A 12,903-nucleotide genomic window follows, 5' to 3' on the forward strand; every position below is an offset into this window, starting at 1 on the left:
TCTTATTATATTCACACCTTGTATACTTTTCTCAAATCACTATCCCCATAGAAAGTTCCCCCTAAATATTGACTGATATTTAAAGTCCTCGCAGACATCTACGGGGGCAGTTCATTTTAGAAATAAATTTTTACAAAACTTCCAAAAATTTCCTCATATATAGCACAGGTGCCTGGGTCTTAAATATATGAATATATATATATTTGATATATATGCAAGATCTCATTTCACCGATAGCGTCTGTATTTATCTGAGAAATGAGCATTTCTATCCAGAGTTATCGTTCCTGCTACGCTCCCACATACACTTTAGACTGTCAATGTTTGGTATACAAGATTCTTGGAAAAATTGCAAATGGTGAAAATTTGTATTAAAAAAAAGTTTTTTTTTAATTGTGTACTTATAAGTAAAAAGGACTTTTTTTCTATTCATCATCCCTAAAAGGATTTTTTTATCTAGTTTTTAATTTTTATTCTGCAGGGTCTGACTATTTGTGTAATAGTTTATTTTATGTAATTGAGTGTTACCTCACAATTTAAGGACTTTATTAATAGAAAAGTGTGAACGATAATACTTATATTACCTCTCTTCAGATTTCTGCATTCAGATCTGACCCAATACTAGCAGTTAGTAGTAAAATGATCAATTGTTATTGATTATTGTATCTTGTGTGATGGCATTATATATCCTTGACACATTTCTGGTGCATTATATGTACAGACACATACTCCCAAAGTGACAGGAAGCAATGGTGACATAATATACATGAGGACATTTGACTACAGTACAACTCGGTTATAACAAAGTCACTGGGACCTCGCTTTCTTATCTAGCCAAGATTTTCTATACACGTATAAGGAACATACTAAAAAGTCTTTTATGGGATTCACAAAAAATTCCTTATATTTGAAATTTCCTTATAAGCAAGTAAACTTTGCTGTAAATGCATTTCTTATGTGTAGGGCTTTACATAAGCTTCAAGAATTTTAATGCTTTTAACACATTTGATTTAAATTTGCTACAGTGTTGTCTGGTGTTTTGCTATAGGATGATGTAAGACAAGTTACCCACCTCCACCAACACCCCCCACCCCATTAAGTAACTAAAAGACTATATCACACCAAACTTAATTGACTTCCCCACTACTGATACAATGAATTTGTCATACTCAATTCAATAACAAACCCCCTCTCCACCACTAGCTCTAATCACAAGATGATAACATCCTTACTTGACCCCACCCCCCTTCCCCCCAATGGTAGAGCATTAAACATGTACCAACCAGGTACCATCCCATCCCCAAGAACAAGATGATTATGTCATACACAACTACAATACCATTCCTATCCCTGCCCTCCCAAGTAAGTAGATGATTTTGCCCTACCATCAATGTTTCAACACTATCAACCTTTTTTCACACTTAATATGTTATATCTACCCAGATTGGTACTAAAAGCTTAGACTAAATTCAACCCATTCAATTATATGCCATGATGAAATCTGATCCTTTCCTATAGCTAGTTTGTTGTCCTTACTGGGATGCCGAGGGCTACGTGGTTAAGCCTGGCCAAAATGTGGCATGTTGTCTTCCGAATATCTGGACATTGCTTGTCCTCCTGCAAGGAGTAACCTGAAATCTGTGTGTTGTAGTTCTTTAGTTTCGTTCTGGTTTAATGCCGTTTTTTTCTGATCATTCTGGACGTCTGCCTGCGAGTCAGGATCCTCTGTCTGAATTTCGAGTGGTGCTAACTGCGATGCTATTGGAACCCTTGGTTGGGGTGGTGCCTTCTTTGGTTTTGATTGGACACCTAATGGCTTAACATGCAGCTAAAAAAAACAAACCAAAGACATGTAATTAAGAAAGAAAAAAGTATGCTGTTTTTGGGAGGAAAGGAAATGAGGCTAGTCAGGGATTTATCTAGTAATAAATTATGCTTGACTATGCTATTCACATAAAAGGGGAAAAATCTGGACCTGTAAATATACTATGGGAGTTGGGGGGATATGCCTCTCTGGAAATTTTCCAATAAATGTTGTAAGAATTTGCATTTTGAGAGCATATATGGGGTCATTTCTAGAATTAGCACAAATCTTTATATTTTAATTTTTTCATTTATGTTTAATCTGATATATTTTATCTTAAAATTATTTAAAAATGACATCAGACAACAGAGCCAAGTCACCTACCGCATCTTCCAAAGCTGTGATCCACTCCCTAAAAATTAAAAACACAACATTGATCTCTGACTTCATTACAAAACTATATATATACAGTAAAGCTTGCATGGTTACAAAGAACTAATTCATAAGGAAATCCTGTTCAAAAAGAATTTTTTTAATGAATTCCGAAGGTGATTTTTCACCATGTTTTTCATATACAGTGAAACTTGTCTAATCCAGGCTTCGGGGCCATAAAACATAGACGAGCTCACTTTTGATCTCAGTCTCACTTTTATGAAAGGAATATATAGTGGAAAAGTGAGACTGAGATCAAAAGTGAGCCCATCTAAGTTTTATGGCCCTGGAGCCAGGTGTTGTGTACTCCGAAATCTTGCCTGATCCGATGTATTAAACTTTAAGCCTGTTTCAGTAAATTCATTTGTTTCCTGAGGTCCGTGTTTGCTTCACATAAAATTTGTCTTGTTTCAATAATATTTCAAGCATCATGTGATCATTAACTTCATAGTTCACGTAAAGAACTATGACTATATGGAATCAAAATAGTTCATCCCTGGCACTTTGCTAGTCTATAAACATGTTCTACTAAATACAATGAAACATCTATGCAAACAATTGATTTATTTAAAATTATATTGCAAATGGTTACTGTATAGCATCCATCCAAAAAAACGATACCTTAGGAAAAAAGATTTTTTTTTCCTTCCACTCTGCCCGTGCCCTCAAAATAACCTAAAACTGGCATGAACTTTACATTTCTCGAGGCCTTGACCTTCAATACTGGTATCTCATGCTATTTGGGTATCAAATCAACTTAACTGGTAAGCATTAAGATAAAGCTAAAGAAAAAAAGTCAGTCAAGCAGACATAAAATAGAGAGAATACATTTAGGCATTGAATTCTTATTTTTGGATGTCATTGGTCCTATAACACATCTGGCCGTGCCTACAAATTGAATACCGTGCGTTAGCGCGGTATGATAATGACATCCAAAAATAAGAATTCAATGCTTATATTTACATTCTCTGATTTTCTCTTTTCATAATTGTTTATTTTGTTAATCTTTATTTTGAATTTAGCGCCTTTCAGACCTGGTGTGCTTAATAGACTTAGCAGCCATTTGTGACGTTGGAAAGTTAAATAACGCAAATGAACATTGCGAGAAAAAAAATGACAAATTTATTTTAAATGCACAGTTGTATTTTATGTTAATTTAACAGGGTACTTGTGTTTTTGTTAAATTGAGTCATAACAATATATATTTTAGTGTTCCTAGATATTGAAAATGCATAAAGTTCCTAGTGTGTATTCTACTGCACAGTGACACAGTTTCACATGTGTTATAGAGATTTGATCATCGTAGATTTCTAATGAACTTCATAAAGATATTAACACTGAATGTAAATATTAAAAGAACTAGAGTGTTCCAAGGAGCGCATGTGTCGCCTGCTTTGTAGCTTCATTAAAGATGTAAATAAATTTAAGAGTGGTCAGCTTTTTATCTACTACTAGCATGATAGTTCATGCAGAAAAAAGCATCCACGCATAGTATAAGACTGCAATAGAATCTGACAATCAAAGAAATTTGATTCCCAACCCTAAAATGAATAATTCAATTGAATTTATTATAAATAATCCTTTATCATTTTACATGTATTAATCTATGTTTAAAAGTCTTTACTCCAATTGTCAGTCTACACGATCTATTATGGGATACCAATCTCGATGTATTTTCATAGTACTTGTATTTAAATATCAGTTTGTGTGGTAACTGAATATCATACAGTATCAAAGTACAGTATCATGAGATCATAAACATGTAAAAATGCTAATTATCAACACCCTACCTCTCAAAATTCAAAAGACCTAAGTTAAATTAAATTGTTCGGGGTATTTTTTTGCAAAGAAGGTCAAAGGTCAAGTGAATTGTAACGTTGGTATTTTTCATAAAGTTTTTTGACAATCAGTGCACATGCTTAATAGTGCATGAGACATATCTCTTAAATGTCAAAAATATGCTATATATTGACGTTATTCACTTCTTTGTAAAATAGGTCAAAGGTCAAGGGTTGCAAGGTCGGTAACCATGGCATTTCACAAAAGCCATACTGCCAAGCAATATATATGCAAAATATCAAGTCCATATCTCTTACAGTTCTTGAGATACAGGGTGTGACAGACGGACAGACAGCTAGACAGACAGACAGACAGACAGCTAGACAGACGCAAGGTAAAGTGATCCCTTAGTGCCGCTCTGCTCTGCAGGCAACACAAAAAGTACTTCATTTCTCTATCATCTTTGAATACAATCCAGTTATTCTTCATGTCCGTGGGGCGAGTTCCCTTGGGGTAGTTATGGGGGTAGGACATCATGTAGTTGATGGTCAACCCCAATGGGGGCTCAGGGCAGTCAGGAACCTCCTCACAGTCCTTTCCCACACTTATTTGGTCAGCTACTGCCTGAGGAAATAAGAGAATAAGGAGGGAATTCTGGGTTAGTGTGATTAGAATTCCTGATATATACACTGTTCCTTTCATATTTTGAGCACTTTATCTATTTAACAACCACAGATTTTACCTTTAATTTTACAGAACCAACATGTTCTGGAAACCGTCCATTGAAGGACCAATCAAATGTACCGTCCTCATACAGGTCAAATTGACAGCTCTTCCACTCTTCTCCTACAATTGTGTTAAGCATGGATAAAGACCTAAGCTCAAAATAAAAAGCATTAAACATATCTATAATATAGGTAAGTCATGTAAGGGGAATCATATTTAGTGGGCTATCTGCATAGTAACTAGAGATCTGTGAAATCATCATTGTTGGGGGGTGGGGGGTGGGGGGGGGCAATGTTCATGGATTTTGCAAGTCTCCATCACACACGAATTTACATCCCCATGAATGATTGCTTTGTCAACACACTGGTTAACTGAATCCTCTGTATATTACATGAGTTCTCAACGAAATGTGGTCCCCATGGACCAGTAAAATTTTGATTACCTATGAATATTGACCCCCTATAAAATGATTCCATACCGAGGCTCAACTTTTGTATAATAGCACAAATTAGTAACAAAGAGAGAAGATCAGCCGTACCTTGAGTTTCACAATACAAAAGAATACCCTCTTTTAAAATGCGGCCAGTTGGAGGCTTTGCCTGAGCTGAAATGTAAATTAAATATATATACATGTAGTAAGCATTAAAACTCATTGAGGTGTTACTTATACATGTTATAGTAATTTTTAAAGATTATTTTCCAGATTTGAGCACTGTAATAATATTCATGTATATCTAAATTAAATGACAGACAGTTGTTTAAAGTTGACCACTTAATGCCATTAAGATCTCAACTATAATAGTTAACAAACTGAGGAGTGGATCAAAGAGAAGTCTGTGTGTATTAGACTGAGTCTAAGTAATATACACAAAAGACAGTATTAAAATTTCAATTAATTAGCACACATACATTCTAAGTCAAAATTATCGATCTACCACACATATACAGTCTAAGTCACAATTTTCTAAGATAAAAATGTTGAAAGTGTTGCTATTTATAGCCTGAGAGGCTGAGTCTATTCATTACCTGCAAGAACCACTTTAAATGTATCACAGAATGTTAATGCTACAGTAAAAAAAATTTTTTGCAAGATTACTGTAAATTTATTATATTTGTTGTGTATGACATTTGGCGGAAAATGATTTTTCGACAAGTTAGCGTATATTTTATTTAGTGCATTCTGAATGCACTTTATATGAATATATAAACATAAGACATTTTACGATGTATTTAATTTAGTGGAAGCTGCTCTCCGCGAAAGGCACTAAATATTATCCATAGCCAAATCAATAAAATAAATGTAATATGTTTACAGTATTATGCACTAGCTGGTATTAAAACTATTCTACAGGTTAACGGAAGTATGTTAAAAAAAGAAATTATGTAACATATCATATGACACATTTAAATATTTTCAGCCAAAGACACTTTCTTGTTAAGGTAGAAGAGCATTTCATTGGACCTGGGTTGATTAACTGACAAAAGACAGAATGGTGCAAGACAGTGTACCTCATTCTGGAAAAGGACCTCATAATGAGGGTTAAATGAGGACTTTTAGGACTTATAAGCTTCCCATCCAGTTTCTCTTTGCCAATTTTTCAATGTTTAGAAAGGTCAATCCTTGATAATCCAGACGTTAATAATCCAGACATCCATAATCCGATCATCAATATTCCAGGCATCCATAATCTTGATGCCAATACTCCAGCATCCATAATCTGATCATCAATATTCCAGGCATCCATAATCTGGATGCCAATATTCCAGGCATCTATAATCCGGATGTTAATATTTCAGACATTCATAATCTGGATGCTAATATTCCGGATGTTTATCAGCCATGGCAGTTATAAAAGGTTAGGAATGTTTCAAAAACCTGAAAGCTTCATTAATTTGGATGATCTGCTTGAGAATACAAGTGTCTGGGTTAATGAGACTTGACTGTAAAATCAGTTCCTCTTGAGATGATACAGATGTTTTGAAATATATTATCCAAATAACTATACTGTTACAGCATTCTCAGGAAATGAAGTCTCTCCACACTTCCAATAAAATTTCTGTGTACCAATGTACAGTGCATTTTATTCTATCACGATCCTGAATCAACATATTTTAAATCGGCAATGAATTAAGATCCTTCTGTCCTTTGTGTGTGTTGAGGGTGGGGGTAATAGTCTCTTTGCAGACCAATTTAGATTTCATGGAGCAGTACGTACGTGGTATGCTGGCTAGGTGTTGGTCTGTAGTTTTCTTTTCACTTTTGCATGTCAGGCAGATTCACTTGAACACTTTCACCAGATAGGCCTGTTTGTAAAAGCCGCAGCATTACTTTAGTGTTCACAAACCAAAGATTGAATCCATTGCATTTTCTTCCTTCCTGTTGCTGAACATTTAGTAATCATGGCTATGTTATTCAGATAAGAAAAGATTGACAGAGTGAGACAGAAACTGAGTATATATATATACAGTATATGTTATACAAGTATCTAGTGAGTACAGATTCCAAATTCAGCCATAAGTCCCTGATTCAGTCTATTATAAAGGTATGTGTATAGCTGTGCTTCAAATGCCTTGTTCTGAAAGGGTGTTCACTCTACTGAGAAATATCATAATAACTCACGTTTTCCAGCGTTACATCCCATAATGCAGTGTTGTTATAATCATACAATAATATAATTATATCAATATGTCTGAAAGAGATAAATCTTAATATCAATATTTTATTGCTAATCCTCATTACTGACCACTAATATTACAGTACGATGCTGTACGGCTCAGTGACCATGAGTGCTATAACATTAAATAGTCCAAAATATGTGATGTTTACCAGGTTTATTTTCTCATAATTTGGATTCTGATCCAGCATATTATTAAAGTACAAGCGATACATGTAGCTGTGCTTCAAGTGCATTGTCCAGAGTCAAAGGGTGATCACAATACTAAACCAGCATAAAACTCATGTTTTCCTGGGTAACTTCCCATAATGCAGAGCACCTATTAAACATTGATTTCATTTAAACTATATAAATTTGCCTGAAAGGGATGTTATATAATATTAATTATATCAGTATTTTGGTTATGCCAAGGACACATATCACATGTGTACATCTTCCTGATCATGCTCATCCTCAATGAAAATTTTTGATAACTACATTGACTTATATCCTAAAACCTTGAAAATTAGTCGGATTTAATAATAAGCCGGTTTTGAAAATAAGCCACCTATTTCTTGCATTGAAAATTACTCGAAAATAAGCCTGATTTGAAAATAAGCCGGTTATGATAGTTCCATTTAGAACACAGTGTTATTTTTAATTACAATATATTTTATTTTATTATAAACATTCTATGACATTAATAATTTTATTCAACAAAGCACAAGATATTAAAGCACTATTATTTTCTTTTTAGCTCACAGAAATCTTGACATTCATTACATGTCGTCTTTATCCTCGCAAAAATAATTTTATTTCAACAATGCACGAGAAACTGTTGAACTTCAGTTTTATAAAAACGACTTAAATCTTTATTTAGCAATGGTAATCATGACTGTGTGCATCGCAGTAATCTCTTATTTTCAACAGAGCTCGAGTTATTTTAATAATTAAGTTTTAGCAAACTTGATATTTCTTTTTTTAAATTACTATAATGGACGAAGGTTATAAATCGACTCCAATTATATCAATGAAAATAATCAAAGCCATTGATAATAGGGGTGATGAGAAAATTATTAAACAAACATGTACACTCCTTCACAACAATGGCTTTAATTGGGACGTATACAGGGATGTTTACATACATGAAATTTCCACTGAGTTATTTAAAATCAATATAAACTTATAAATTGCTCTTTTTTTTTTTTTTGAAAACCAAGTGTCAGACTGATTTGATACATTACGCAAACAGGTGGCAAAGGAATGTGTAAATGTCTATAAATAACATCATGATATGGCGGCTTGAATATGCAGCTAAAATTAATTTTAACTCGCTTTCCAATATAATTTAAGCATCAACAGATTATAAATTTAACATTTTCAACAAGTTTATGTTCTTATCATAATTTACTAAGGTTTTAAATGTAGAGGTAAACAACAAGAAATTGTCTATGTCTGTTGGTAATGCTACAGTATGTCCGATAGCCGTGCATATTGTGGCAGTTCAAAATCGATCGATCATAATTTATTGTTTATATAATAAGCCGTGATTATGCTCTCGTCAGCTACCGGTTTTTGGTTTTGATAATAAGCCGCGATTTGAAAATAAGACGGTTTTGAAAATAAGCCCCCATTTTCTTACCAAAACTTAAAATAAGCCGCGGCTTATTTTCAAGGTTTTAGGTATCCTCTTTCAGGCCTTTCAAAATGTAACCTGTACTTTTACCCACCTGAAATCGTGAATGTTCATTGGCGGAAAATTTGATAACACATTTCATTAAAATCACTTCCACAAGAAACCTCCTGTTTCTTATCTTTTTGAAAGCTCTGCTCTTAAGAGAAGTGGATACTATACTTTTGTTTACATGGATGTAGGCAAAAGCCTTTACACTTCTCTAAAGAGAAAACATTGACATATATATGTCAGTAATACATGTAGTACAGTACCATTAACAGTGATACGTTTAAAGGCATTTATATGAATAATAATGATCAATACAGATACACATATATAATTACTTTATACCTGAATTACCATTTCAAAGGGTAGATAATTCTACTTCTCTCATGATCACAGGCAACTGAAATTTTTATCAGTAAGTTGCAAATTAAGTGCTAGGCTAGCCCTCCTAACCCCTACTATAAATGTAAAATAAGTAAGGTCAAAGCTATTATTTGCAAGTCATTGATAACATTTCAGATGCCTGTACCATGCTCGATGATGCAATCTTCACTGTTCAAGCTGCCATCAGCTGGTCATGCATGCATGTCACCAGGGACCTATATACTAACAGGTCTAGGAAAATCACTATATTTAGCTATATAGCTAAATCTACCTATATAGCTTTATTTACCTATATAATATAGCTTTAATTAGCTATTTCAGAGTAAATTTCTGTTTTATGAAAAGCAGACAAAAAGTCGCATAATGAGGCAGTATTAGTTTTCAACTTTGAAATGGACTGAAAACAATTCACCAAAAACCCACTTTTAAAATTGTTTCTCCTTTTGTGCAATTGCAATCAAAGATCTAAAAGTTTTGGGGCTATGTATAACAGTTAATCTGTGAATAAGCAGCTACTTTAACAAAGAAAAGCAGTTTTGGTCAACAAGATAATTGATTGGTAATAATTCAGCACAATGCAAGGCAATCACACTTTGTCATGCCTCATTGCACTTCCAGTAATGGACAGCTATCCAAACAATAGAGAAATCTGAGATGCATTTTTTTGGTTAAAAAGTGTTTAAAAGAGGCAATGTTTTTACTATCTATGCCCTAGGTTGCTTTTATCAAACCTTTTTAAAAAAATATCAGCTTTAATTTTCATGCGACTTTTTGTTTGCTTTTCATAAAACAGAAACTTGTTCTAAAATAGCTAAATAAAGCTATATTATATAGGTAAATAAAGCTATATAGGTAAATTAAGCTATATAGCTAAATATAGTGATTTTCCTGGACCTGACTAACGTTAGTATATAGGTCCCTGATGTCTCTCATGCACATGTCACAATATAAAAGCAGGGTATAGTCAGAGGAATCTCGGATTAGTCACACACTTCATTTTCACTGCTCAAATTTTTAACATGGTTAAGCAGATGTTAAATTTAAAGCAATAAAATTAATGTACAACCTTTAATAGGAGCGCTGGCCGCTGCTCCCATCTTCTTTAATTTAATGCCATTTTCTCATCTAAGCTAGAAGTCAATTTGTGAAGTTTACCACTGCTTGGGAACTTGTAAACAGAACAAAACTAGCGTTTGACTAATTGAGGAAAATGTCAGTCATCTAATTAAGAAAAACTTTACTTTAGGCAAATTTATTGCAACCGAATAAAAAACTTCTTTTTTCTTTGCTGATTTTATTTTTTTTTTCATTGAAGAATGATATCACATTAACTGTGACCGATCTTTTATTTTTACTAAAATATAACTTTTAAAAACAAAATATTTTGAATTCCGAGCCCGGCTTTTGTACATAGGCTATTTGTATGCAAGAAAAAAAAACAAACTGTTATCCAATTTGAGAGAGAGACTTGTTAAAACTACTTAAATCAAATTCATTTTTACAATTAAAAAAAAAGCTTAGAGAATATAATACAGGAATGACACGCAGTTTCAATCCACACTAAAACTTATAAGAATTAAGACACTTTCGAATAAATTGTCCAAAATTAATATTATAAATAGAGTTATCAAAATATATCAATGCTATAAGATATTACATGTAGTTAAAATATATACATGCATTAAATGCTTTTAGTTTAGGGGGTGGGGGGATCAATTGCTCTAAAAATTGGTACTTTTTTTTAACTTAAGAATTGCTTAGTTTGTATAATGTCAACATTCACTTTCTAGATCAGTAGATGACACTTTTGATAGACATATTCGTAAATATTTTCGCAGTGAAGTTGAAGAAAACCGTGTGGGTCGATAATTTGAAGAAAAAAAAACAAAGAAAGCAAGAAAAAAGGTTATTGCCCAACCTACCATCAGGAGGGCCATAATTTGAACAAGGTAGAACTTCTTTCGTAGTTCTTGACTTTTCTTACCCAGTGGTTCTTGAGAAGATTTTGAAATGAAACTTACAACGAAGTAGTATTGGTTTGGTTTTATTATGCCAAAAATTTTAAAAAGTTTTCAAATTTGCTCATTTATGAGTTGAATATATGGTTTTGATAAAGCAGGAAAAATATGACATAAAGGAGAGTCATTCTGGAGATACGACTTCATAAGTTTGTTACAAAAAAGTTTAGTTTTTAATTTATCGCGAGGAATGGTTGTATAATGTGTAGAAAAATTATACATGTACCTTTTCCTGCTACTGACTTTTGATTTTTTTTTTTTAAATTTTTAAAAATTCTTTGGATTTTTTGATAATTATTCTGAGGTATTAGAATGCATCAACTTACAAGGTTTATAGAGGATAGGCTTCTATATATCATAGATATAAACTATAAAGACTTGATAATGAAAAATGATATTTCAAAAGTAGGTCACTGTGACCTACTTTTTGTGAAAACATCCGAAGTTCTAAGATGTTAGTGCACCATTTGACAAGGATGATATAAGGCCTAATACCAATGAAGATATAGCAATTTGATGATGAACATGATAGAACACAAAAAGTAGGTCAATGTGACCTACTTTTGGGCCAACATATCCTGAGGTCCTTAGGGTGGTACAATATAGTTAGGCCCAATTTTTTCTCAAATTCAATTTGTTAAATTTCAAAAGTTAAATTAATTAACATATTTGAATGATATTTTATTTTTATAATTATAGATATTTATGTGAATTTTCATAAAACATAACTAATTTGGAAAACAAAGAGAGATAACTCTATAATTTTGGTAATAAGTGCGTTTTTCACTATTTTCATCATACAGAAATCAACGGAAAAGGAAAAATATTTTCAAAACATCTCCCCCCCCCCCCCCCCGTGAAACAAAAATTCCTTTTTATAGGTTTTATGAATTGTTATTTCTATCATGTTGTAAATTTTGAATTTACTAGGGGGAGATAAATGCAAAATTTACTGTAAATTTTGCATTTACCTCCCCCTAGTAATTTCAAAATTTACAACATGATATTTCACAAATTTATACCTTAGCTTTTGTTGTTTCAAGGGCGGGGGTATGTTTAAAGGAAAAAAATGTCCTTTTATTACCATTTTCAAATGAAATAACGTACTTCATCGTTTATGTTGAATTTTACACAATTAAAACTTAGATAGAGATTTAAGGATCATTTATCCATTTCCATGGGTATTTGAAAATCTGGTGATGTTTTAAAGTCTGATTTCAATGAATAATTTTTTCAACCCATCTTATGAAAAGATTTGTAAATAAGAGCAATAAAGTTTTTGACACTGGTGTTAAAATTATTAATCGATTAATAATGAACTCTTCTTTGCATTCAAACGAGATTTAACGGCCAGACTGTCATTTGTATTGAATAAAATGGGTGTAATATGAAGGCCGCGAGAATGAAGAGTTAGCGTGCGGGGTTC

At 32.9% G+C, this 12,903-nt stretch overlaps 1 protein-coding gene across 1 annotated transcript; it reads right to left on the minus strand.

Annotated features, from left to right (window-relative positions):
• Positions 1-1,286: 1,286 nt before the first annotated feature.
• LOC133198591 (uncharacterized) lies at positions 1,287-10,631 on the minus strand. Its single transcript, XM_061334655.1, has 6 exons — positions 10,526-10,631; positions 5,279-5,344; positions 4,757-4,860; positions 4,460-4,638; positions 2,188-2,215; positions 1,287-1,827 (listed from the first exon to the last, which is right to left on the minus strand). Exons 1-6 carry the CDS (start codon positions 10,554-10,556, stop codon positions 1,558-1,560), a joined length of 678 nt encoding a protein of 225 aa, XP_061190639.1. The 5' UTR covers positions 10,557-10,631; the 3' UTR covers positions 1,287-1,557.
• Between the last annotated feature and the right edge of the window lie 2,272 nt (positions 10,632-12,903).

This window comes from Saccostrea echinata, unplaced genomic scaffold (assembly GCF_033153115.1).
Source record: "Saccostrea echinata isolate AGI-Se365-2 ecotype Australia unplaced genomic scaffold, CSIRO_AGI_Sech_v1 ptg000033l, whole genome shotgun sequence".
Taxonomy (NCBI): Eukaryota; Metazoa; Mollusca; class Bivalvia; order Ostreida; family Ostreidae; genus Saccostrea; species Saccostrea echinata.